The sequence below is a fragment of the Eurytemora carolleeae genome, unplaced genomic scaffold (assembly GCF_000591075.1).
Source record: "Eurytemora carolleeae unplaced genomic scaffold, Eaff_2.0 scaffold795, whole genome shotgun sequence".
Lineage (NCBI taxonomy): Eukaryota > Metazoa > Arthropoda > Copepoda > Calanoida > Temoridae > Eurytemora > Eurytemora carolleeae.
In genome coordinates, this window is record NW_019396722.1 from 110,224 (window position 1) to 138,048 (window position 27,825).

Here is a 27,825-nt window from a genome sequence, read left to right on the forward strand (position 1 = left end):
AATCAGTCCATGATGCATTTGATTGTTGTAGAGATAAAATGATTATGCGTGCCGCTAGGTGTCTCCCTAGAGTGGTTACTTCCGGTTCCCGGACTTGGGTTTCCGGTTCTAGGATTGTTCTTCCCTGCCCTGGGCAGAATTCGCACAAAATTCTTAGAGTTTCGCAACATATAACATTTAACCGGTAGGTGAAGAATCAATGTGAAGGCCCATTCTCTTTTTTATAGTATTTTATCACGTGTATTCTTACATCACCCTCCAGGCAAAGATGGCAACTCCTGATTTACAACGGTACCCTTAAAAAAAGGTGAAAAATACCGGAAATTTTTTATCTCAATAAGTGTTTAAATTGAAACTTTCTTCACTAATGAAAATAAAATAGTTAAAAAATCAAAATATGGATTTCCAATTCATATTTGATCAAACACCGCTTTTAAGGGTACTGACGTAAATCAGGCATTGCCATCTTTGCATGGAGGATTACTTGAATTTACGCTTACAGTCTTTTTAAGATATAAAACTGACTTTTTAAATTAAGCTTTTTACTGTCCTATAGTTTTGCATGTATTTTTTAACTCGTGCTTTAGAAATGTAAGGAAAACATACGCAAATCAGTCCGCAAAACACATTATTCCAAATGTTTAAAAAGAAAATTTTACATTTTTGTTGTTCAGATTTTATAGCGCTGACCCAGCTGTTAAAGGAGAAGCTGTTCAGCATGAATTTCAGGTCTACACATTTTTAAAGTTTGATTCTTAGAATAAATATATTTTGTTATTTATATTTCGCTTTCTTTTCTTTAAAGGACTGTCGTTTAAAAAAAGAGGTATGGGGTCATGTCCGATTTACAATCTTATTGGTAAAAAATGTCGATTTTCTTACTTAAAAAGTGTTTAATTCTGATAACTTCTACATTTTTTCTGTAGCTGAAATGCGCAAGTCACTTTTGTAGAAAAACCACAATTGAAAATAACCAGTTTTTAAAATATATGAACATTAATATCTATTTTAAACATAATCAGAAAGCTTTTAAGGGTTTTGTTGTTATTCGAACTTGCCAGTCTGCAAATACCGGGTCTTTTGAAATTAAAAGTTTTGATAAATGTTTAGGCGGAGACCCGTATGTTGTTGGATATTGTTGCTAAATCCCTTTACTCGGAAAAAGAGGTAAAAATATAGATTTCAAAGTTTCAAATTCTTATTCACCGAATTTGTTTAAATAGTTTAATCGCAGATTTTATCTGTTGGGACCCCAATAAAAAAAAAATTTGAATGTATTTTTACAAACTCAAATCCAAACTTTTTTAACCCCCCCTGTGTCGTAAAAAAACTAGTTGTAGAAAATACATATTCGTGATACATATATTATATGGAATTTTGGCGCGATTTTGATCAGAAAATAGTAATTGACAATTAAAGTTTAAATTTTTCAGGTTTTTATTCGAGAATTGATTTCCAATGCTTCCGATGCTATTGAGAAGTTTAGATATCTTAATATGACCGGGGAGACCTTAGAGCAGGGAAGGGGATACTCATTAAATAGTCTTACGGTCAAAGGGTCATACAACCGGGCTAAAGTGTGTCTAATCTGTTCAGTAATTTCTCTGGGTCAAATTTATTTATTTAGTAATTCAATAGTTATTTTATCTTTTTTTAACGTCTTCAGCAGTGGAAACACCAATAATTGTTTTTTTGGTGGAATGTTGGACTTGGGTGGTAGGTTGCTTGGTATAGACTGGTAGGTTGGTGACTTGAAATATGATTTGATTGGGTTTGGTTTGGTTTGGTTTGGTTTTGATTTTGATTTTGATTTTGATTTTGATTTTGATTTTGATTTTGATTTTGATTTTGATTTTGATTTTGATTTTGATTTTGATTTTGATTTTGATTTAAGTGATTATTTAATTACAGATTAATTAATTGATTTTTAATGGGGATTGATTAATTGATTGAGTATTCCCCTGTGCATTAGGCTGACCGCGCAACAATGATAAATATAACAACAGATAAAGCATACAAGACCTTGGTCATCCAGGATAATGGAATAGGAATGACAAAGGTAATTAAGATAAAGCATACAAGACCTTGGTCATACAGTATAATGGAATAGGAATGACAAAGGTAATTAAGATAAAGCATACAAGACCTTGGTCATACAGTATAATGGAATAGGAATTACAAAGGTAATTAAGATAAAGCATACAAGACCTTGGTCATACAGTATAATGGAATAGGAATGACAAAGGAAATTTAGATGAAGCATACAAGACCCTGGTCATCCAGGATAATGGAATAGGAATGACAAAGGTAATTAAGATAAAGCATACAAGACCTTGGTCATACAGTATAATGGAATAGGAATGACAAAGGAAATTTAGATGAAGCATACAAGACCCTGGTCATCCAGGATATTGGAATAGGAATGACAAAGGTAATTAAAATAAAGCATACAAGACCTTCGGTCATCCAGGATAATGGAATAGGAATGACAGAGGTAATTAAGATGAAGCATACTAGACCTTAGTCATCCAGGATAATGGAATAGGAATGACAAAGGTAATTAAGATAAAGCATACAAGACCTTTGGTCATCCAGGATAATGGAATAGGAATGACAAAGGTAATTAAATAACGCATACAAGATCTTAGTCATCCAGGATAATGGAATAGGAATGACAGAGGTAATTAAGATGAAGCATACAAGACCTTAGTCATCCAGGATAATGGAATAGGAATGACAAAGGTAATTAAGATAAAGCATACAAGACCTTGGTCATCCAGGATAATGGAATAGGAATGACAAAGGTAATTATGATAAAGCATACAAGATCTTGGTCATCCAGGATAATGGAATAGGAATGACAGAGGTAATTAATTTTTATAGAATACAGTTCTCATTATGAAGGTTGAAGAAGGCACTCTTTGACTCAATTATGTGTTTTAAAAGGAAATATTCTGAATATCTTTATTTCTTGGGAAGCAAAACTATCTCGTTCTTATCTTTCAAATAATGATCAAAATCTTTAGGGAAAATGTGGAAGCTTAAAAGCGTCTAATGCGTCGTTTTTGTTATTCGTCTAGATAGATTTACAAATTAGATGTTGAAAAGAAACGACGCTATGCTTAAAAGTTATAATGAAATTCAGTGATATCAATAATGAAATTAGATTGCATACGACTCCTCTGTCAAAAATTTCTTTTTTAATTCATTAAATCTATAATGAAACATAAAAAACGATTTCCGTTACTCTGAATTATTAAAAAAAATTGAATTATTTAAAATATTTCATTATTATTTTAGGAAGAATTAATCTCTAACCTGGGGACTATTGCTAGAAGCGGATCTAAAGCGTTTATGAAGACTGTCAGTGATTCAGGAAAGGATATTAATCACTAGCTCGGGAACCCAGCTTTGCCTGTATTTTTTCCTATAAAAGTCAACCCACTCTACTGAGCTAAGAACTGTTGTTAACCTTGGAGCGCTTGATCTCAATATTCAATGTGGACATTTTTGGATTTAAGGATAAATGCTTGATTTCTCCTTATCTCTGACGGGATACTGAAAATAAATTAAATTAATCCCTAGGTCTGCTATTAGATACAGATCAATCATTAGTATTATCAGTATCGAAAAGAAAAAAAAAACATTTTAATTGTATTTTTAATCGAATTTCTTTTAACGTGATAACTTTGCAAAAAGCAAGTTAATTAAATCGGAAAAAAATGAAAATAGTTTAATGTTTATAATCCTTGGATTGCAGGGAAGGTGGCTGCTAAGGATATAATTGGACAGTTTGGTGTCGGATTCTACTCAGCTTTCATGGTTGCAACCAAGATTGAAGTTTATAGTAAATCCTCTACTCCGGGTAGTACTGGCGTTCTATGGACATCAGATGGAAGTGGAACTTACTCTATTCAGGTACAGAGGGTTGCTCACCACTGTCAACTAGTCAGAAGAAGGTCAAATTTACGCGACATTTGCGACTTTGTGACCTCGTAGCATCTCTAGTTTTGATTTTACGTGCAAGTATGAGAAAATAAAATTTTGGTTAACATTTTTGAGATTAGGACAGTTTAAGTTTTCTCAATAGCTCTTCAATAGGCTCAGTAACATCACGCCATATAACATTTCGCCACATAACAACTCGCCTAAGTAACATTTCGCCATATAACAACTTGCCTAAGTAGCATTTCGCCAAATAACAACTTGCCATATGACATTTCGAAATAAAACAACGACTCGCCTATATGAAAACAAAAAACAAAATGATAAATTTTATTTAGTAGAAAGTAGTAGTTTATTAGTAAATAAATGTAATTATATAAAATTATAAAACATTGTGTAGCATATTGAAGAATACGTTGAGACATATAAAAGTAGATTTAAATTAAGTGTAGGAGACGGTTTTTATGTCAACCAAAGATGGTTTCCCCCGCTGAGTTGAAGATGCGTGCAGTACTCCTGACATTGTTAAAATTACTGTAATTGCGGATTTTTGGTTTTTGATTCCTGGATTTTCTGGTATAATTTAATTAAAAAAATTATATAAAGGCAAGTTGTTGTTATATGGCAAAATGTTTCTTAAGCGAGTTGTTATATGGCGAAATGTTATATGGCGAGATGTTACTGAGCCCTTCAATAAGAGAAGATAGAATGTAAAACATGTCAGATTTCAATTTTACATAAACTTTAGTTTCACGTGTCACAGTACTTCAGATAATTTTCATCTGGATCTAAGATAATTGTTAATTCCATGTAAACAATGGATCAAGTCTTTTATCCATCGGTATTTATGAATAGAGAAATATAATTATACTAAATACGAATAGTTGAACTTCCTCATTTAAAGTTTGGCCAAGAATGCACTAGGAAAGTAGTTCAACTGGTCAGACCTGGTTCAGCCACTTCTCTTTATTCATTAAACCCGACCTGAGATTCTTCTTTAATTCAACAGCAAAAAATACATGTCAGTCTAGTTCTAACCAGTAGAATGCGGAACTTTTAACCTTTTTTAGATTAGAAATATTACCAAGGAGTTTCTAATGTTTAACTGTTAAAACTAAGGAATGTCTGAAAATGTTCAGAACTCATTGTAAGATAAACAAAAAACTACAAAAAAAAATAATTCAGACGAAAATCATTCTGATTTATTTTATTTCTGCCAAGCGTAAGTTCGAGAAAAAAATTGCTGAGAGTGGGAACAAAAGACCCTTTTATGCATACCTGAAAAATAAAACAAAAACAAGATCAAATGTGGGTCCACTCAAACTAAACAATGTCCTAACAAGTGATGATGAACAAGTTGCCAAAATACTTAATGAGTATTTCTGCAGTGTTTTCACAAAAGAAGATGAAACTCATATACCAAACTACAATATTACCCCACCAATTTCAACAATAGAAGATATAGTTATCACTGAGGACATGGTAAAAGATAAAATCAAAAAACTTAAACCTCACAGTGCCAAAGGTCCTGATAGCATCACACCTAGACTATTAATAGACAACATGGACTCACTTGCCATCCCCCTTTGCATCATTTTAATTACAGAAAATCAATGAGCTCTGGACTGGTGCCTATTGACTGGAGAACAGCAAATGTCACCCCAATCTTTAAAAAGGGTGCTAAAACTAAAGCAGAAAATTATAGGCCGGTCTCTCTAACTTCAATACCTTGTAAAATGTTTGAATCTATTATCAAGGACCAATTAATAAATCATCTTCTGGAAAATCACCTGATAAAAAATACTCAGCATGGATTTCTCAGCAATAAATCTGTTACCACAAATCTCTTAGAATTCCTTGAAAAAATTACTGAGATAATAACAAGCCTCTAGATATAATATACCTGGACTTCGCCAAAGCTTTTGATAAAGTGCCGAAACAAAGACTAATTAAAAAGTTAGAGGCCCATGGAGTTAAAGGAAATGTACTCAAGTGGATCCACAACTGGCTCACTGGAAGAAAACAACGAGTTGTTCTAAATGGTAAAAGCTCAGACTGGTGCAATGTTACATCAGGTGTACCTCAGGGGTCGGTTCTTGGCCCACTTTCATTCATTGTTTTTATCAATGATATTGATGGTTGCACGGATAACCGTATGATAATTAGTAAATTTGCCGACGACACAAAACTGAGTCATCAGCAGGAAGATTCTCATCATATTCAGGAAGCACTTGATAAACTGGTGGTCCGGGCAGACACTTGGGGCATGGCTTTCAACACAGCCAAGTGCAAGGTTCTTCACATAGGGAGAAACAACACTGAGCATGTCTACAACATGAGGGGGGCTGATCTCACAGTTGTTGATCATGAAACTGATCTTGGAATCATTACCCAAAAAAACTTGCGACCTGGACTACAATGTAAAGAGGCAGCAAAAAAAGCCAGAATTGTTCTTGGCCAGATCACACGGGCTTTTACCTATAGAGACAGGCATATTTTTGTGAGACTCTACAAACAATATATTAGGCCACATCTAGAATTTGCAATTCCTGTCTGGACACCCTGGACTCAAGGTGATATAGAACTCTTAGAAAAGATACAGATAAAAATGGTAGGGATGGTTTCCGGTCTGAAAGGTAGGAACTATCAAGAAAAACTTAAGGAGCTAGGTCTGCAAACCCTTGAAACCAGACGGAGAAGATTTGATATGATCCAAACATTTAAGATTCTCAAGGGGTTTGACCGTGTGGATAGCAGTATATGGTTTGAAACTGTTGGGAATGAACCTTCAAGACGAACAAGACAATCTGCTTATCATTTGAACCTAGTTAGGAGGCAAGCAAGGACTGATGTAAGGAGCAACTTCTTCTCAAACAGGGTTATTGAACCCTGGAATAGATTGCCAACTGAACTGAAAGAGAGCAGGACTGTAAAATCATTCAAGGATGGATTGGACACTATCATTTAAACCAAAGATGCTATATAAGACCAAACTGTAGCTCCTGTTATAATCCTACCTGGATTTCTAGGAGTCAACATAAAAGAAGAAGAAGAAAGTGATCATGGAATATCCTAAACTTATCCCCAGAATAAAGTGATCATGGAATACAAGCTCCCAAACTCATCCCTATAGTAAAGTGATCATGGAATACTCAGCTCCCAAATTCATCCCTGGAATAAAGTGATCATGTAATACAAAGCTCCCAAACTCATCCCTAGAATAACTCATCTCTCTCTCTCTCTTAAACTTAGTAGTTTTCGAACTCATATTTCAATTATGTACAGAAAAAGTTTTAAAATACAAGAGATAAAGAATAAAGATGAATTGGATAACGTTAAGCAATCTTTATCTAGGGGGGGGGGTCAGAATGATTTCGAAGATCTTTGGGAAATTTAAATTTTTCAATGCATTGCAATTAAATTTTTTTTTAAATCTTAACTAAGTGTGGGGGGGATATATTTTGAAGCGGTAGGGTTGGGAATTACTTTTCAATAAAACATTTTTAGGTGGATACTGAGTTACACAATGATTTCTATAGATATATCTCGTTTAGGTGGATACTGAGTTACACAATGAGTTTTATAGATATATCTCGTTTAGGTGGATACTGAGTTACAAAATGAGTTCTATAGATATATCTCGTTTAGGTAGATACTGAGTTACACAATGAGTTCTATAGATATATCTCGTTTAGGTGGATACTGAGTTACAAAATGAGTTCTATAGATATATCTCGTTTAGGTAGATACTGAGTTACACAATGAGTTCTATAGATATATCTCGAATGGGTTTGATACGCCCAGGTTTACTCTTCACTATAGAACAGAAGCCCCTATGGATATACGAGCTATATTTTATGTACCAGAGGCAAAGCCAGGTATGTACGTACACTGTACCTAAATGTACAATGTACGTACATTAAGTAATATCTTTCTAACAAGTTCATGTTTCTAAATAACTTTATTTGTTGAAACCCAAATGATTTATATTTGTATTTATATTTAAAAAGTAGTAGTATTTTGATAATAAATGTTTGAGACGCAGCGTTCTGATTTGTTTAATTGTGAATGTCTAGGACTGTTTGAGACTAGCCGTGAGGGTGAGGTAGGTGTAGCACTGTATTGTAGAAAAGTTCTTATCAAAAATAAAATGGAAAACCTGCTCCCGAAATGGTTAAGGTAAATTATAACTTGTTTAATATTTGTTGTCTATAAAAAACCCGTAGTTGATGCTCACGAGGATTTTTTAAACTTCCGAAAACTATGAAATAGGAATAAAAACTGAATTAATTAGTCCAGTGAACATGAGACGGAGCAATTGTGCAGTGAAAACAGAGCCTTTTCTCTCAATAAGTTGATTTTCCAGCTGCGGGTAAAACTATTTGCTTTGTAACAACATTAATTACAGTTAATTATAACTTAAATTTTGTCTTCCCATTCCACAGTTTTCTGGTTCTCATTGTTAGCAACATTAGATGAGAAATCTTTATTAAGTAGTTGTTTTCTTTTACATTTTCTACAGGTCCCGACCTCTCACTCAAAAAGAAAATTGCTAAGTAACATAAACTTTGTTAATCAATAAACTTTGAAAAATTTGATAGATATTAAATGTGATCAGGTTTGTGAAGGGTGTAGTCGACTCCGAAGATATACCACTCAATCTTAGCAGGTCAGTTAATTAGAAACCCCTCTCCCCATAGGTGTATATTTTTCATTTCAGGCAAAAATATGAGTCCCACAACTAATATACACCCTTGCCCCTCCCCACACACCCTAATAGGCTAATTGTCATAGTTTTTGACATATATATGGCGGGAGGGAGGACATTGACATAGCATACTTGTTTTCGAGGGAGAGAAAAATGTCTTAAAACTGTTTGTTATATTTTTATCTTATTTAATTATTTATATCCCAGTTTTTACTAATTTCTTAGGGGGAAATGATTTGTATTTAACATTACACATTTGGACCTAATTCTTAATGATCTATTATTTCATGTTGCAGAAAAAAGTTAAGGAGTTGAAAAACTTGGGGAAAAATATTTTAGCTGAAAATTATCTTTGCTTTTAGTGAAACAAAAGATAACTAGGAGGTTTTAGTCCCCTTGTTACATGGTAATAGTAAAACCACATTGTTATTAGTTTCATTCTTTTTATTATTTTATTTTTTATTTTTTTTATTTTGTAGGGAATTACTGCAGGATAGTTCTTTAATTAGAAAGCTTAGAACTGTCCTTACAAACAGATTCCTACGATTCCTTCAAGAGAGGTGAGATGGTTAGTCAGTTGAATGGATGGTTGGATGGCTACTTAGCGGGTTGGTTGGTCGGTTGGTTGCCTGCTTGATGGTTGCTTAGTTGGATGGTTGCTTGCTTGGACAGTTGGTTGGTTGCTTAGTTAGTTTGTAGGTATCTGAGTATTTGTTTTTATTATTTTGCAAGTTGGTTGATAAAATATTTTTTTTGTCGAAAATACAAAACAAATTTTAAGTACAAAGATGTATCGAATGTGACACGGTTCCAACCTGTTTTTCACTGTAGACCGTAGTGACCACTGACCAGTGACGTAAATACAGCTTTAAAGTGTAGAATGTACATTTTCTTGATTTCCAATTTTACTTGAAAATCTGTTTACCCTTAGACCATAATTGTAATTGGTAAAGCTATGTTTTATCATTAATTTTTCATTTGAACTGTCAAGAGCCCGGAAGGAGACGGCCTCCTACCTTGAGTTCTACAGGGACTACGGGTTCTTCCTTAAGGAGGGGATCATCACCAGCACTGAGAAGAACGAGAAGGAAGAGATTGGAAAACTACTCAGGTAGACCAGCAGTTTTATTAAGATAATAACAATAGTTGTGAAGTGTAAACCAGGGTTGGAATATTCCTTGGTACAGCTAAGCACGGCCGGGTCTGTGGACAATGTACATGACTGTACATTGACTAGGAACCCCCATATCTGATGCGTACAATCTGAGTACTGCTATTGAAGGAGATCTAAACAAAGAATCTAGGGGGAAAACATCATTTATTTGTGTGGTCCCCTTAAATCTTGAAAATATTAACTTAAAAGGCAAGAAAATTGAATGTTAATATGCAAAGAAATATTTATCATGATTTCTTCCATATTTAGAAAATGACTAGCGTTTCTTTAAACTTCTGTCCTACCCTAAAACCGGTTATGTAAGCACTGCATTTGTTTAGATTGCTCCCAGAAAGTACAGTAAATAATTTGGGTTGGGCGTTGAATCAACGTTTACTAACATTGTTGTTAATTTATAATATAAGAAATTACTAAACCTAAACCTATTTGTTTAGATTTGAATGTTCCTCTTTACCAGCTGGGGAAACATTATCTCTACCTGAGTACTGTGGTAAGATGCAGGCCGGTCAGAGGGATATATTCTACCTTTCAGCACCTTCTAGACAGCTAGCAGAGAGTTCTCCATACTACGAGAGTTTAAGGTAACGTACCTCTTTGCAACCTCTAGACAACCAGTTGAGAGTTCTACATACTACGAGAGTTTTAGGTAAAGTACCTCTGCACCATCTAGACAACTAGTTGAGAGTTCTACATACTACGAGAGTTTAAGGTAAAGTACCTCTCTGCACCTTCTAGACAACTAGTTGAGAGTTCTACATACTACGAGAGTTTAAGTTAACGTACCTCTTTGCAACCTCTAGACAACCAGTTCAGAGTTCTACATACTACGAGAGTTTAAGGTAAAGTACCTCTCACTTCCCTTAAGACAACTAGTAGATAGTTCTACAGACTACGAGAGTTCAAGGTAATGTAGCTCTCATCACCCTCTAGGCGATTAGCAGAAAGTTCTCAATACTACCAATACTACGAGAGTCTAAGGTAAGTACCTCTCTGTACTCTCCAGACAACTAGCAGAGAGTTCTCCATACTATATTTAGAAAACATGAACTAGAAGTCCAGTTCTGCTATGAGAGTTATCATGAACACAGTCCTAATGCATGTCCTATACTTAGGAAACGTGAACTAGAAGTCCTGTTCTGCTATGAGAGCTATGATGAACTATAGTCCTAATGCATGTCCTATACTTAGGAAACGTGAACTAGAAGTCCTGTTTTGCTGTGAGAGCTTTGATAAACTAGTCCTAATGCATGTCCTATACTTAGGAAACGTGAACTAGAAGTCCTGTTTTGCTATGAGAATAATGATAAACTAGTCCTAATCTTCTATATTTAGGAAACGTGAACTAGAAGTCCTGTTCTGCTATGAGAGCTATGATGAGCTTGTCTTGATGCAGCTCCAGGAATTTGACAAGAAGAAGTTGACCAGCGTAGAGAAGGAAATGAGACAGGTTAGAAACATCAGACAAATACGGTTTGACATAAAAGCAAATATGTATCCTAGATTTTTTCAAAATTACAAATAATATAAAATTATTCGTATTTAACACTGTTAAGTGTTTTATATAAGGACTTTTCTCGAAACATTAATGATTTGTGCGGTGGCCTCACTTTCCTTTAACGAAACTAAATAGAAATAACAAATTATTCATATTTACAGTTAATTTGAAGTCAGTTAATACCTCAACCTTAGGCTTACTCCTGTATCTACAAGAGATATTTTGTTTAGGATAGTGATGAAGCAGTGGCTAGCGAGGGTTCATTACCTATTACGGAGCAAAGTGAACTCAGTGATTGGATCAAATCTACTCTAGGCATACAATAGAGCACAATACACTAAATACAACACTACACTACACTGTACACTGTACACTGTACACTGTACACTGTATACTGTACACTGTACACTGTACACTGTACACTGTACACTGTACACTGTACACTGTACACTGTACACTGTACACTGTACNGTCATTTTTTAACTTGTTTATATTTCCGAATTGAAAATATAAAACAGTGAATTGTTCCTCACTTTTTGTATCGCTGCATAATTTATGTTACCCTTGTTAAACTTATATTTTACATTTTCATTTGACCATACTGATAAAAAAAAGTTCGACAATGATGCGGATTTTTGCCGTAGCATTGGCAGATTTAGTAAAATCAGCTGTCCCGACCTGTCTATCCTGATTTCTATCCCTTGCTTGTCTATGACTGTGTTGTATCTGACTGTAGGGCAGAAGGTGGCTAAAGTGAGATCGACCGGAAAGCTGGAATCCCATCCATGTGTTGTTACCGTAGAAGAGATGGCGGCAGCAAGACATTTTATAAAAACCCAAGGAATGGTTTTACAAAATACAGATTACAGAAAACTTATTTGTATAATTTCTATGGAATTACGGTTTTGTTCTGATAGGTTTTTTTATTTTTGGGAAAATACATGAGTTTTGAGGGAAAGTATTAAATAGAATACTAAAAGTAATAGCTAACTTGGTATATTCAAAATTTTAGTTTTATCATAGTTTTAAATAGCATTTTAACTGAAATGATTTTTTAGGTTACAAACTTTTAAATATTATTGTTCTTTTTGAACCTTTTGACAGCAAATACTTGTAAACATACTTTTATTTAATTCTTGAAATTTTATATTGTTACCCTTGATTGTGCTCAGGTTCCAACTTCTCAGAGGAGCAGAGGTTTAATATTCTCCAGCCTCAATTTGAACTCAATCCTTCTCATCCTCTCATCAAGAAACTTGCAGAACTAAAAAACTCCGACCCTATTCTAGCCGTGGCACTCACAGAACAGCTCTTTGCTAACGCGATGGTTTCGGCAGGTATGGTATCAAGTTTAAAGCTATGTAGTGGGAAGAAAAGGGTTCTCTTGAGACAAAATTGAGATTACTTATTTGACCAAAGTGCACCGACCAGCTAATTTTTTAAATTTGTCAATAATTGTACATAATTTTCTAGTTAATTTACCAGATAAAATCTGCCACTTTTGATGAAAAAAATTGTAAAAATGTAAAAAATGTGTAAGTAAGTTAAAAACATCATTCTTTACTTGTTAATTTTAATTTTAATTCCCCGCCAAATTTAATCAAAATACAAATTTTTATAGTTATAGTTATAGTATTTATTTTCAAACACAAAATACAAAATAATATTGCATGATGGTTCAGCTTAAAATATAACGCAAAAGAAAATTTATTATGAGCTAATTAAAAATATATTGTTTGATATTTTTGTTTTGATAGTATTTGTTGAAACAAAGTATACATATTGAAAACTCAACTAAGAATACATTCATTGTGCATTAACAAGTAGATAATTAGTCAGCACTCAAATAATCAAAACATTTTCAGGAATGCATTAATTGAACTTATGAATACATATTGATTCAACAAAAGCAATGTATTCTCGTTGACTGTAGTAGACTTTGACATCCACCATTATCAGAGGGTGTGAACCCATTCTTGTTGACAGTAGTAGACTTTGATATCTACCATTAGCAAAGGGTGTGAACCCATTCTTGTTGACTGTAGTAGACTTTGAAATCTACCATTAGCAAAGGGTGTGAACCCATTCTTGTTGACTGTAGTAGACTTTGAAATCTACCATTAGCAAAAGGTGTGAACCCATTCTTGTTGAGTGGAGTATACTTTGACATCCACCATTAACATAGGGTGTGAACCCATATTCGTTGACTGTAGTAGACTTTGACATCCACCATGAGCAGAGGGTGTGAACCCATTCTTGTTGACTGTAGTAGACTTTGACATCCACCATTAGCAAAGGGTGTGAGCCCATTCTTGTTGACTGTAGTAGACTTTGACATCCACCATTAGCAAAGGGTGTGAACCCATTCTTGTTGACTATAGTAGACTTTGACATCTACCATTAGCAAAGGGTGTGAACCCATTCTTGTTGACTGTAGTAGACTTTGACATCCACCATTAGCAAAGGGTGTGAGCCCATTCATGTTGACTGTAGTAAACTTTGACATCTACCATTAGCAAAGGGTGTGAACCCATACTCGTTGACTGTAATAGACTTTGACATCTACCATTAGCAAAGGGTGTGAACCCGTACTCGATGACTGTAGTAGACTTTGACATCTACCATTAGCAAAGGGTGTGAACCCATTCTTGTTGACTGTAGTAGACTTTGACATCTACCATTAGCAAAGGGTGTGAACCCATACTCGTTGTCTGTAGTAGGCTTTGACATCTACTATTAGCAAAGGGTGTGAACCCATTCTTGTTTACAGTAAAAAGGGTTTCGGCCCTAGTCCTGAATATATTTGCAAGCCTGTTGCATGCTTTCTCTCAGAGAGAGGAGGTGTTGACGTCTCAACTGTTAGTCTCAAAATATGGATATGGATGGATGGATGGATGGAAATAGGGAATGGATATGGATATTAACTAATGAGAGATTATAACTAACAATCCTAAGCTTTGTTTTTGAAGTTTCATCACAAGTCTGAAAAAAAGAACCTTTGTTCGTTCACAAAAACTATTCCCATCTCTAAGTCTTTGAACATTTGTTTCAGCCCCCAAATATTAGGAAATGTATCGGAATCAAAATAAAAATAAATTCTAATAAAGATATTTAAAGAAAAACAAAATTAAATTGTTGAATGTTTAGGTTTGGTTGATGATCCTCGAACCATGTTGAACAACATCAACAGCCTGCTCACCATGATCCTGGAGAAGAGTAATCCAACCCACCCACCAGTTCAACCCTCTCCTACAGACGTGGAGGATATTCCTCTTCAATCCAATGCTCATCAGAAAATTAATTAAATTAGATTTTGAATGTTTAAAGTTTTTATATTTTTGCAATGTTTGAATTGTAACTAAATTTATTGAGAGATGAAGTACAATGAAGTAAAATGAAGTAAATTGTAAACTTTAAAGTGTATAAAGCCGCATTTTAATGCACTGCCATGCAGAAATTATTTGCAATGCTGCTGTTCTTATATTTCTACCATTTTGTTAAAATCTTTTATGGCGCCAATCTCAGAAAACAAAATGGTGGCAACCTCGAGATATTAAAATGGCGCGTAAAACTGGAGATTCAAACTCTTATGGATGATCTGTCATGTGACCTCTCACAGTCATCAGGAACCCAAACTTTAATAATATACTGAAAATAAATTTATTTTTCATGGAACTTTTTGAGGTTTTTTTGTCTAATTTCAATAAATGAACTTGGTGTTAATAAATTTTCTTGAGAACTTTTTTAAATACTGTAGATTTTGTTGTTATAAAGTTTATGTAAGTAGACTGGATATTCCATCAATATATCCCAACTTCAAAGGATTTTATGAATTTAAGGTAATACTTTGATTTGATAAGTAACCTATAATACTTCTTTTGGGGTTTTACAGTTCACAAAATATAGAGGTCATTTCTGTCTGACTTACCCCTTTTAAACAATACATAAAGCCTAATTCTTATTATCGGGAGATCAAGATGTGTGGAATATTATTAATCTTGATCGCCTGATCTTGATATGCAATGTGGACACTTCTAATTTAAAGGATAAATGATCGAACCACAATTGAAAATAATCCTTTTTTCATATTTCAAACATCGATATCTAATTCAGTCTTGATCAGATAAAGCTTTTAAGGGTGCCGTTGTAAATCAGGCATTGGCATAATTGCATGGAGGGTCATTAAGAATTACGTTAACAGTCCCTTTCAATCAGATTTTTAAACATACTATTCTGTAATGCAATTATGAATATTTTAAGTTCACATTTTTATTATTATTTAGAACTGCGTTTATAGCGCCTGGAGGAGGTCAGCAAATTTGCAATCTAAATACATTATTAGCTTAGTTTCTACTTTCTTAGTCCAGCAACTTTAAGTTTTCTATCTTCAGTTTTCTTGTAGAGCATACCCAAAGTGTAGGGCGACCAAGAAATTGAGCCTTTAATTTATTATCTTTGACTATTTTTTAAGTAATATTTTTGAGATATTTTTCATTCGTTGTTTTAAAATCCAAGCAGACATCAGAGCTGAAACTCTGTCTTTAAGAGTTTTATTATGTGAGTTAAAAAATCTAATTTTCCTGGTATTATTGTTTCTAATGTTAACAATCACTAATATTAATGTAATGATAATACTGTGGTATAATATTATTTGTAATAAACTTGAACAAGAATCCTATATTCAAAACTGTTATTTTAATCAAATCTGTTAAAGTTTGTACTTTTATTTTTTTTTCAGAATTAAAATGGCGCTTAGTCCCGGAGATCCCAGTTCCTATGCCCGACCGGATCATGTGAAAACTACTCATATTCATTTAGGAAAACAAACTTTAACTTTAACAAACATGTCTATTGCTGTGATATGGTGACTTGAAAAGAAAACATTCATATTAACAACTGTACCTCAGAAATCAAGATAACTTTCAAATCTCCATTTGAACTAAATATGTCGTAACTCTTTTTCGTGAACTGAACTGAACTGAACTGAACTGAACTGAACTGAACTGAACTGAACTGAACTGAACTGAACTGAACTGAACTGAACTGAACTGAACTGAACTGAATGTGATACAGTGATAACCAGAAAACATTAGGGTGTGTATTCGATGTTGCTTCAAAGCAGATTGCTTTATTAGACACTTTTTTAATTGCTAATTTAAATTTAGTGAAATGGGTTGGTCTGTTTACACTACATCACTGGACTATTTAAAGTTATAACTTGATTCTAAAAGTCGTCTTTCTATTTCAGAGTTTTCTGATTATTACTGTATGCCATGTCAGATTTTAATCTTATTTTCATCAGAAGTTATTATATTAAGTTTTTGACAGGGTTGGCATAAAAAAAAACCACCTGTAAGTGGGCTTTTTTGGGTTGTATTGTTTTTTTAGAATTTTTCTAATTATTGCCTTTTCTTCCCTTTTATAATGATTAACTCTTTAAGAAATAATAGTATTTATAATAGCATTTATTCATTTCCTAAGACTTAAACCAATGATCTTAATAACATGATTATTAAAAACAGTATGAATAATGAGTTATTTCAAAAAAATATTGAATTGATCAAAGTAGTCAACCTTGTCACTCTGGACTTCAAGACTGTTTCAGGATTTAGATAAATCCAATTGTAGAAAACTTTTGAAGCAATCAATCATCTGCAGTGCCTGTTTTTTAAAACAAGTATTAGATATATTGAAAAGTCCAAGAAGATACACAGAACTTCCATCAGAGTTTCAAAATTTGTTGCGATAGAACAAGGATATAAAATTCCTTTCTTGAGCATATACATATATATCTTCCGATTAATCTGAGTAGCCCCACCCCCTATCAGAAATATGTATCCTGGTGAGAAAATAAAATTAGTCTGAAATTCATAGAGCTATAATATAAAAAATTGCAGTTTTCTCCCAATGAAGAAGGGAGGTGATATTATTGTATTTTAAGAGTATTTATATATGATTATAATAGCCTATTATCACAACAATATTATTTTTATTAACTATAAAGTTTACCTATCGCTTAAATGGTCTTATTATTATGGATTAGTTTGAATTTTAGAAAGTTTTATTTATTTTCAACTAGAAAAATCCAAAAAAAGCCCCCAAAAATCAATAAACCCCACTGGGCTGGGTTCCTCTTTGAAAGAATCAGGGTTTTTCCAACCCTTGTTTTTGAAAGATCAAAAAAAAGTTTTTTTTCCTGCTAGATTGGGATTTGGATTTTGACAAGAAGATTCTTTCTGGTGAATGCATTCTGTCCATGGAGAAAGTGGATAATGGAGGTATCTACTTAGCTTTTAAATCATGAAGCTTTTTATAAATTGCTTTATTGAATATTTTTTTTATGAATAAAATCTTGAACAAAGAAAATAGTGAAGAATGGTTTCTCCAAGTGAAGAATTGGCCGGTCATGTCTTACGCAATAAGACATTTTTTTTCTTTGAATTGGTAGATTTGTTACTCAAATTGGACGGGATTCCATCCAAAGGAATTGAGTTTTAGCAACAAACTTAAATTTTCGAATTCCAATATCTTAGCGACCTGATGTTGTACACATTTGATATTTCAAACTTAGATAAGTTGAGCTAGCATAATTCATAGTTTGGAATATCTAAGGTCTACGACATTTGGTTTGAACAATACAAGGACTAGAAAATCAGAGTTTGTTGCAAAGACTCAATTCCTTTGTGAAGAACAAATTGATGACCAATTGACCACAGCCTGATTTTGTTTTAATTATTGTTTCCATGTTTGAATTGTTTTCAGTGAGCTGTGTACTACTGGACTGTAGAACTATATCAGTATCTAGTGTCATCTATGAACCAACAGGTACTGGTCCATTGTCTGCAGCCCAGTAAATAGATAAAATAGGTTAATGGGATAGCCGATCGAGGGGCTTTAACCTAATTTTTAGGGTTTATTTATATTTTTTGGTAAAGTGATTGAAGATTTTTTTCTATTTTTTTTCTCAACAAGCTTTCAAGGAAAATGAATAAAAGAGAATACATGCACTTGTAGCATGAACCAGTTTTTCACAGATATAAACATATATAAACACATTGTGTTATCAATATTATTTTAATATCTGGGACATCGCTACAAATAGCTTTTTATCTGTTTTAGGGGAGAATTTGACTTTCAAGATTGACGGCGAGACTAGTTTTGGTTCCAGGATGGAGATTCAGCTCCCCTCAGGCTCTGAAAAAACTTTTAAGGTTGAATTTTTAATTTCTTTCTAGCAACTACTATTCAGTCTTCTAATACAGGGGAAAATAGTTCCTAAACTAACATTTGGCCCATAAATGGGCCAAATGTTGAAAGACTGGGGTTTTTGGATCCCAGCTCATATTGAGAGTAAAAGTTGATAATTAAAACTATAACCAACATTTTTTAACGCATGACGAGGACAACAATTCCCAATTTAAAACTATTTTCTGGAATTAAAATTATAAAAGGAGTTCTTTCTATATTAAAACCCTTGACCGTTTTCAAGACAATGTCAGGTTTTCCATTTTCGAACATATCCTGAATTTTAATCATTTTCGCGTTTTCCAGACAAAACCCACTTTCTCGTTTTTGAGTATAACCCGCCATTCAGAACAAAATTCACTCTCATAACTTACAAATTAAATCACTGAAAGTAAAAATTATCTCATGAAGACTAAGTCAACTGCTAGATTATTTCTAAAATCTTAATTTCTCTATTTGATTTGTTAAATAAGAGAATAAAGTGTTTATTTAATTTCCCGCATTCTAAATAAACAATTTCCCTGATTTCCAGTTAAATCCATATTGCAAGAACACAATAAAATTAATATTTTAATTTCTCGATGCTATAATGATTTTTAAATTATTAAAGAACAGTATTTTCTTGTTTTCTATTTTGTTTGTATTTTACCTTATCTAAAAATCTTGTTTTGTTACGCAAAGTGCTTAAATGCTTGGAAATTGACGTTGATATGAATTCTAGTAATTGTCTCAAAGTCAGGATATTTTTTTGAAAATGCAACAAGGTAATTGTATTAAATAGGGATATGTTCGAAAATGCAAAGCAAATCATCAAAAACTAATTCTCACACCTTATTATTTGGTTAAAGATGACATTTCTTGTTTCTATAGTAAGTTTTAGCCATTTTTAATAAGTGTATGGTGTAGTTTTGTTCAACTCGGCTTGGATTACAAGATATATGCACTTGAAAAAGATAACTTTGCAGAATTGGCCCATATCTAACACCAGTGTTAGATATGGGCCAAGTGTTAGTTTGGGAACTAATTTCCCTTGTAATTTAACTCCATCTTATAGTAAGGATGCCTCAATCAATCCCTGAAAAAAATGATTTGATTTGATGTATGTTGTACTGAATTTTGATAAGAATTAAGGATATGTTAACCCAGATTCATGGGTCAGTAAATTTGTCCATGATCGAATGAACTTGTCATTTAGCTGATCCTGAAGTACTCCACCAGTCCTGAGTGTTCAGCGCTGCAGTGGTTGTCCAAGGAGCAGACTGCTGGAGGTACTCAGCCCTATGTATTCTCTCAATGTCAGGCCATTCATGCCAGATCCATGCTGCCTTGTCAGGTATACCATAGCACTTATTGTTATCAATTCATTTTACACCTATCTGCTCATTATGTAGAAATGATTGTTTTTTATTTAACTCTCAAACTTCCCTTTAAAGATTTGCTGAAGTGATTTACTTCTCAGGATACGCCTTCAGTTAAAGCTAGTTACTCTGCTAGTGTTACAGCACCTCTAGGGATCACTGTTCTTATGTCTGGGATCAGGTAGATTAGGTGTAATTTGCAATGAGGTTATATTTACTAATTTTATAGGCCATAAACTATAACGAGAGCGCACTGCATATTTGTTTATTATAAGTTGATTCTGGCCTAACCTATAGTATATTAATATTAGCAAACAGTTTTAAGTGTACAGTACAGCTAACTGAGCACGCAAGTAGAGAACTATCATCCCCCTATCATCTGGGAAAGTCTAGCAGGCCTAGTGCTGCTGGTAGAAAAGACCATGAGTGAGATTTGCAGCTAGAAAAGGCTAGGGTACTTGTTAGACTCATAGAACAAATAATGGATATTTAAGACAAAGAGCAAATCGCAAACATATCCAAGGGAGAATAAAGCTGAGCCGGGAGCCCCCCCCCCCCCCCCCCTTAACTGACAAATTTCTGAATAAAGGGAATGGGTAATAGATCAAAGTTGGCCTAACACAAGAAAATTAGGTGGAAGACCAAATGGCAATATAGTATATGTTCTTCCACATTTGATGGTTCACCAATTGTAGTTAAATGTTTTTATTAAAACGTTAATTATCTCTATTTTCAACAGGAAATCTGATGAAACTGCTGAGATTTGGAATGGAAAAAAGAAGTTTAAGTTTGAGCAGCCAATACCTGTTCAATCCTACCTTATTGCCATAGCTGCTGGAGCCATTGTTTCTAAGAAGATTGGACCAAGGTTAGTCCTACTTCAAAAATTGGTGTTATTACAAATAAAAGTGGAAGGCAATTAGCACTGTCCTTTTTTAGATCCCATGTTTGGGCTGAGGAGGCCTTTATTGAGAAAGCTGCATTTGATTTCGCAGATACAGAGGCCATGCTGAAGACAGCAGAGGTTAATCTTGTTGAGAATAAGAGCAGCTTCAATTTTTATAATAACGAAAAATAAGTAATGCATTAAAAATCAAGCTATATGTTGTTACACTTAGTATTAATGAATTATTTCTGTTATTTAGGATCTATGTGGTCCATATGTTTGGGGAGAATATGATATTCTGATTCTTCCTCCTTCCTTTCCCTTTGGCGGGATGGAAAACCCATGCCTCACCTTTGCTACCCCGTCTTTGCTCTCTGGGGATAAATCTAATGCTGATGTCATAGCTCATGAGGTTAGAAACTTAAATACAATTTTTAATGATAAATTATTAAACATCTTTGAACATTTATTTTCTAGATTGCTCATTCCTGGACCGGAAATCTTGTGACCAACTGCAATTTTGAGCACTTCTGGCTTAATGAGGGTTTCACAGTATTTGTGGAAAGAAAGATACTGGTAATTTAAAATGATTTAATGTTACTAACAGATTTTTCAGAATTTTTGCATATTTTTTAAGTATCCTGATACCTGAACTTCTGGTTATATTAATAAAGTTTTATTAGGGTCGTCTGCATGGAGAACCCTATCGACACCTTAGTGGCATTTTAAGGCAGAAAATTATGACCCATAAAATCATAGTATCATAATTCTGTAATAATTCTTGCTTGAGATCCTGATTTAACCATTTATGTCATGATTTCTGATTTAGATGGAAGCAACTAGATGAATGTGTTAATGAGGTAAATAAAATTTCATGGTTGTTTTTAAGTCTCAAATATGGAATCAACTTTTTAAACATTTCATTTTATTAAAAAAAAATTTTAATTCAGACATTTGGTCCTGAAAGTCCATTCACAAAGCTTGTTGTGGACCTGAAGGGAATTGACCCTGATGATGCTTTCTCAGGAAATCTTTATTTTCAGCACCCATATAAAACTTGAATTTATTATTTTTGTTTTAAATGATTTCTGAAAACTAAAATTTTTATAGTCAACTATTTTTGACTTAAGATTGGAGATTGAATTTTGTTACATATTTGAACTTGCCAAAATAAGAATATTAGAGACCTTTCATGAAATATCATTGATAATCATGTTGAAATTCATGATGCAGTTATCCCGTATGAGAAGGGAGCTACATTCTTGTGGTATCTAGAAGAGCTGGTAAAAACTTTTTATTTGTTGAAATAAGTATTTAAAATTTCTTATTACTTACTTGAAATACTTGATGAGTTATCCCCAGGACTCCAGGTAGGAGCATAACGGGAATTTCAGTTAGGTCCTCTTGGAGGTGGAAATTTTGCTGGTGGGTTCGTTTGAACCATTCAGTTAATTATTTGGAGCTTTTTTGTTTGGGGTTATGGATCATGCAAACTTAAAGTATTAACTGAAATGTAATGTGTTTCTGGCCATTTGTTATGTTTTAATGAGAAGCCAGGCCTTCAGTTAAAATATTCATTCCAGTTATACTAACTAATTTTTAACAATATAATTTTCTCATTTCATTTTAAATTTTCTATAATCTATCTCACTTCAGAATTTAAAAAACATATTTTAGTTGATAATTTGTTATTTCATCAAGATCCAGAGACCAAATTTTATGAATATTAAGTCAAAGACAGTTTAACAGCATGGATTAAAACATAATATAGACCACTATATTACGTGCTTTATTTCTTAAATTGGGTCCCAGAGGTCTAAAATGTGCTGAATTAGATCCCTATCACTAGTTGAAATACCATGCTGTTCATAGAATGTCATAAAATAAAACTTAAAATGTAATTCTATAGTTAAAAAATTTGATTTCTGGTTATAATTATCTCTTAAGGTGGGAGGAGCTGATCAGTTTGAACCATTCCTTCGTGCATATTTTGAGAAGTTTAAACCTAAATCTATCTCTACAGATGACTTCAAGGAATAAAACAGTCAAGTTTATACAAGAACATCATGAATTTATGACTTTGATCCCTTTTATTATTGTTTGCATAAGTTAATGCGCAAGGATGGTAGCACTAACCTGTCCTAGTCCAAAGCCAGACCTCCAGATCTGAAACATCAGATCGTTGAACTCATGGTACATGATGTATTGGAACATGAAAGGCCATCACATAAACTCCTGGGGGAAAGTAGGGAATGGTGAGGATATGTGACCATGTGAGGAAAGTAGAGAGGGTAGGATAAGGTAGGTTCAGGTAGGAGAGAAAGTAAAGAACTGTATTCTCATTTCCTAAAGAATGGAGACTATATTCAGAGCTGAAAACTTTAGAATGAAGTATCCAGATATCCTGTTGGATAATTAATCTGAAGATTAAAAGTCATGAGGTAAACAAGCAATATTTAATTCCGACATTAAGAAAAAGAGGGGATTAAGCCTTAATCCTGATATCCACCATTCTAAAGTTTTCAGCTCAGGTAAGCTATGGTAAAGTTTTAACAAGAATTGACAAAGAGAAGAAAACATTCTGTGGGTTACAATGGGTTCCCTGATAAAAGCTTTTAGGTTATTGGTTTGGGTGCAAAATTTGAACTTCAAACTAGAGTCTTTTGTGTTTCTGACTGAAACATCAGTCAATCATAAGTTCTTCTGGAATATGAAATATAAACTAAGGAATATTTACTGATCTTTGGAAATATTTTTGAATTTAAAATCTTTTAATTACTATTTGGAGTAATCCTTTACAAACTGTATCTTAACACCAAACTTATGACTGGAATAATAAGGAGTTTTTCATTGAGTACTTCTCTAACGTTGAAGCTATCAAGGATATTGATTGGGCCACCTGGTTGTATGTCTCAGGAATGCCACCATACAAGGTGAGTTTTTCATTTACAAAGTTTTCCACACGCTCCCCTGAGTTCATATATTACATTTATCAACCAAGAAGAACATTGTTTATGCCTGATATTCATTTTGACCAGGGGTGTATATAATTCCAATTTGGGGGGAAGAATTTTATACACCCCTGATTTTGATGTTTGACATTTAATTAGAATCTAACTCATATGAATTAATTGACGGCTGCCCTGCTATTTACATGAAGGAATTTTATTGAAAAGAGTTCAATGGCTTCTATAGCGCAATGTAATAAAATTCTTATTTCTAGTGTAAATATGTTTTTAGCCTAAGTTTGATGAGAGCCTGGTTCTTGAGTGCTATAGTTTAGCTGAGAACTGGAGAAACTGGAATCCTGACTATCCCTGTACCTTCACAGGGTCAGAAATCAAATCATTCTCTAGTGCTCAGATCAGGGTAAGAAAATTTATTTTCTGTCCCAATTAATTTTTTCCCCAATTAAGCAGTAAATAGGCATTAAAGCATAAAAGAGGATTTTTGAAGTGGAGATTGGAGGGTAATCCCCCTTATGATCCAGTCCGGACTGCCTTGTCTTCTTTTTCACAATGTAGTCTAAGATAAACACTGAACACTATATGAAAATTTGAATTGCCTATTCAGGAGTTCCTGAACAGTCTATTAGTTGGATCTGCCCTACTCCCTGCTGTAGTGGAGAAAATGGAGAACCTCTATAAACTTTCTGAGAGTTGTAACATGGAGATTCTGTTCTCCTGGATTAGGGTTGGGATTGCAGCAAGGTCAGTCATACAAACTTTCAGGGGTAGTTATTTTTTTAGAGTTCCAGAATATTTTGTTTCATATAATAGTCATTTATTGTTATATAAACAAAAATATATAGAATTAACTTGAACATTTTCTCTCATTTTACAGAAATATCCTGAACAAGAAAAATATTCCTTACACACTTGAGAGAAGGCAGATTACATAGTTACATAAAGTGGGAGGGGAAATGACAAAAGCAGCCAAAAAGGCCGACTTCATTTTGGAAATATTAGTGCAAAGCAAATTTGATGATTATTGTTTTACGTATCAGGCTAAAACTAGGTTCGAAAATGAATGCCTTAATTTATCTCAAGAATATGACAGGTCATTTTCTATTAATTACAGTCACATAGATAATAAGTTTAATTGAATCAGACCTGCTTTAAACCTACAGAATGGGCGTGCAGAGCATTCTAAATGCCATAAACACTAATAATAATTAAATTTTGTCATATTTAATGATGTAATTAAGGTGGGAAGCAGCAGTTCCACTAGCAGTCAAGTTGGTTACAGACATTGGAAGGATGAAGTTTTTAAGGAATCCCCATTTTTTATTATTCTGGAAAATAGAAATTTTAAGGGGTATCAAAATTTAGCATTAATAAGGTATGAACAGAGCTGAAAACTTTAGAATGGTGGATATCGGGATTAATGCTTGATCCTCTCTTTTTGATAATCTCAAGATTAACATAATCTTGCAAGATTATCTTAAAAGTGTATGAAAAACGATAAAATTCAAATCAATATTTAATCATCTGAGAAACTGAGCAGCCAATCAGAGAAAAGCTGGCGACCAATGAGAGAACAGAAATATTCTCATTGGAGAAAACAATTTAGGGATATCCAAGGAGGGAGAAAAAGAGTGGATTAAGGACTAAAATGAAATGTTTCCACAGTGGGTATTCGGATCAAGAAGTCAGGATTAAAGTTTATCCATTCTAAAGTTCCCAGCTCTGATCATTAAAATATTTTACCACCTCGTTACCACTACTTTTTCAGGAAATTAAAAATTTTACTGAACCATGGTTTCCCTCAACCAATATTGCTACGCTCTGAATGTTTTGGTAGGCAAAATTGATTTTGGAAACCAGAACCTTAGGTAAAGTAAAATTCTCTTAATTTCCCTGTAAAGTAGTTAAGTATTTGTACCAAATCTTTAATATGTTTTTGATGTTTCAATCCATTTTCTCAGCCAAACCAGGCTGACAAATCAAACAATTTTAAAGCCTGGGGTTATCTTGATCTTATCAGAAAATGATTGTTGAATATAACATTTGTAATATCTAAAAACTTTTAATTGGTGTACTTCCCTTAATTCTTTGGGTTTTATCAAAATGGCTTATTTTAAAGACCACTGTATCGTGATCTGTATGCCTGGGAGGCTAAGCGTCAGGTTGCACTGGATACATATACAGCAAATAAGAACCAGATGATAGCAGTGTGCAGGGATATGCTTGCCAAGGACCTACATATTTCACAATGACCTCTACAATCATCTAATGTAGTTTGACACAGGAAACTTGTGTTTAAATTTCTAATAGTGTTTGAACATCATGAACCAGTGATTTTTATCTGATTTTGAAAGTTTTTAACCTATAAGTTTATAAAGTGTAAATTAAATTTTTTTACAGTTTGCATTTTAATACTATTAGATCATGTTTGTGATCCAAGGTCAAATTGATAAATTTCAAAATTTGTTGCTGAAAGTTTGAACTATTTAGAGTATTATGGTAAATAGTATTTTAGAAATCAGTGCATAATGCCAATAGTAATTCAAATTTTTTTAAACAAGATGTTTTTTGTCCCCAGGTCATAATTGGGTTGTTCCAATAAAAAATCTTGGAATTTTTCTATTGGTAAAGTTTGGTGGTGTTTTGGGTTTATATTGATCTACCAGGGGTTTGTAATCTGGCATCACATTCATCTATCCACACTTCATTCATACTGAAAATAGGGTTGACATGATTCCAGCTGCCTAAGGGCTTCTTAGACCTGAGAATAGTAGATTGCAGGACAGGAACATCACACTTATTGCTCCTAGTCATTTGTAAGCCCAGATTGGATACCTCCTGGTACTTATAGCTGGCAACCATAGACTTTCCCTGCTTGTCCACTTTTCCTCTCTTCAATATCATTCACTTGGATCATTCCACTGAACGCTTCTTTCTTGTTAAGAAGAAAGCACTCATTCTTTCCCTGCGAGAGTTGTTGACAGCCACCCCTTGTGTCCTACATCCGTCACGTGGTCATAACTGCTTAAACAGATGTTGGCTTCAGATGTTTTTTAAGCCACAGGTTTGTGTGGAGTTCGGGAATCAAACCCGTGAACACCAGTTTGGACAGTAATCCAGTTACTGCCTGTAGACAAGTGGGCTAACAAGAACTGGCGTCACACACTCCCCACCCCACTACAATTGAAATTATTCAACACATAATTAAATTTTTGTAATCTTAAAGCTTTAAACTTTTTTTCAGATTTAAAATGGCTCTTAGTCCAGGAGATCCTAGTTCCTATGCCCGACCTGATCATGTGAAAACTACTCATATACATTTAGGAAAACATACTTTTTTCTGGGATATTCTTTGTTCAACAAATATATCTATAGCTCTTTAAACGGTCAAACAAACTAGGATTAAAAGATAAAAGGCCAGGGTTAAACAGTCTAGGGTCTAAAAGTTTGACAAAGTGGGAAAATATATTACCATACACATTTCACATTGGCAAAACTACATATGCTGCTACAATTACTCACTCACTAGTCTATCACACAGTTTAGAATTGTGACAGCATCACTCACTCCTAGATTGGCCCAGTTGTTGTCATTTGACCTTGGTTGTTTGACCCTAGGTTGTTTGCCCCAGGCTGTGCACCACTTTTGAAATATTTATATCAAGTTGTTTCTCCTGCTAGATTGGGATCTGGATTTTGACAAGAAGATTCTGTCTGGTGAATGCATTTTGTCCATGGAGAAAGTGGATAATGCAGGTATCTAAAGAATTCATAAATTTAAATTTATCAAATTTGCCATCCCTGAAATTATATCCAGCTTAAATTGGGAGGTTTTCACCTCAAGTTTTGAATTTCTTCAAATTGGTTCTTTATGGAACTTAGTGATTACCTTAACAAGCTTTTGTTAAACTTATATTCTGATTTTTTAAAGTGAGCTCTGTACTACTGGACTGTAGAACTGTATTAGTATCTAGTGTCACCTATGGGCCAACAGGTACTGGTCCATTGTCTGCTATTTCCTTTTAATATATAAATCAAGCCATTATTTT

The 27,825-nt window shown here is 33.7% G+C and overlaps 2 protein-coding genes across 6 annotated transcripts in view; both read left to right on the top strand.

Moving 5' to 3' along the window:
- The window catches only part of LOC111707804 (heat shock protein 75 kDa, mitochondrial), a 19,836-nt gene extending 4,772 nt beyond the window's left edge, over positions 1-15,064 (top strand). The window contains exons 2-21 of the mRNA XM_023480962.1: positions 34-184; positions 675-729; positions 1,111-1,167; positions 1,434-1,520; positions 1,973-2,059; positions 3,301-3,376; positions 3,761-3,995; positions 5,334-5,427; positions 5,831-6,874; positions 7,688-7,823; positions 8,022-8,124; positions 8,564-8,614; positions 9,133-9,213; positions 9,645-9,764; positions 10,262-10,408; positions 11,160-11,274; positions 11,553-11,637; positions 12,059-12,163; positions 12,495-12,659; positions 14,470-15,064. Of these exons, the coding sequence (XP_023336730.1) occupies positions 39-184; positions 675-729; positions 1,111-1,167; positions 1,434-1,520; positions 1,973-2,059; positions 3,301-3,376; positions 3,761-3,995; positions 5,334-5,427; positions 5,831-6,874; positions 7,688-7,823; positions 8,022-8,124; positions 8,564-8,614; positions 9,133-9,213; positions 9,645-9,764; positions 10,262-10,408; positions 11,160-11,274; positions 11,553-11,637; positions 12,059-12,163; positions 12,495-12,659; positions 14,470-14,627 (3,147 nt within the window). The 5' untranslated portion in view covers positions 34-38 and the 3' untranslated portion in view covers positions 14,628-15,064. The remainder of the gene's footprint in view (positions 1-33; positions 185-674; positions 730-1,110; positions 1,168-1,433; positions 1,521-1,972; positions 2,060-3,300; positions 3,377-3,760; positions 3,996-5,333; positions 5,428-5,830; positions 6,875-7,687; positions 7,824-8,021; positions 8,125-8,563; positions 8,615-9,132; positions 9,214-9,644; positions 9,765-10,261; positions 10,409-11,159; positions 11,275-11,552; positions 11,638-12,058; positions 12,164-12,494; positions 12,660-14,469) is intronic.
- The window catches only part of LOC111707805 (leukotriene A-4 hydrolase), a 40,471-nt gene that overhangs the window by 4,772 nt on the left and 7,874 nt on the right, over positions 1-27,825 (top strand). The window contains exons 2-22 of one of the 5 annotated variants that reach the window (XR_002766532.1): positions 16,061-16,140; positions 17,526-17,600; positions 18,085-18,147; positions 18,442-18,533; positions 19,763-19,900; positions 20,027-20,106; positions 20,665-20,793; positions 20,865-20,949; positions 21,071-21,223; positions 21,289-21,387; positions 21,495-21,541; positions 21,641-21,671; positions 21,762-21,837; positions 22,045-22,094; positions 22,759-22,845; positions 23,652-23,744; positions 24,052-24,180; positions 24,385-24,521; positions 25,019-25,084; positions 25,897-26,355; positions 26,911-27,022. Coding sequence is in view for 3 of the 5 variants with exons in the window: in XM_023480964.1 (XP_023336732.1) it covers positions 16,068-16,140; positions 17,526-17,600; positions 18,085-18,147; positions 18,442-18,533; positions 19,763-19,900; positions 20,027-20,106; positions 20,665-20,793; positions 20,865-20,949; positions 21,071-21,223; positions 21,289-21,387; positions 21,495-21,541; positions 21,641-21,671; positions 21,762-21,837; positions 22,045-22,094; positions 22,759-22,845; positions 23,652-23,744; positions 24,052-24,180; positions 24,385-24,521; positions 25,019-25,084; positions 25,897-26,029 (1,836 nt within the window). In the remaining 2 variants the exon portion in view is untranslated. Of the gene's footprint in view, positions 1-16,060; positions 16,141-17,525; positions 17,601-18,084; positions 18,148-18,441; positions 18,534-19,762; positions 19,901-20,026; positions 20,107-20,664; positions 20,794-20,864; positions 20,950-21,070; positions 21,224-21,288; positions 21,388-21,494; positions 21,542-21,640; positions 21,672-21,761; positions 21,838-22,044; positions 22,095-22,758; positions 22,846-23,651; positions 23,745-24,051; positions 24,181-24,384; positions 24,522-25,018; positions 25,085-25,896; positions 27,023-27,825 lie in introns of those variants that run through there. The other 4 variants (XR_002766533.1, XM_023480964.1, XM_023480963.1 and 1 more) reach the window with 4 other exon arrangements.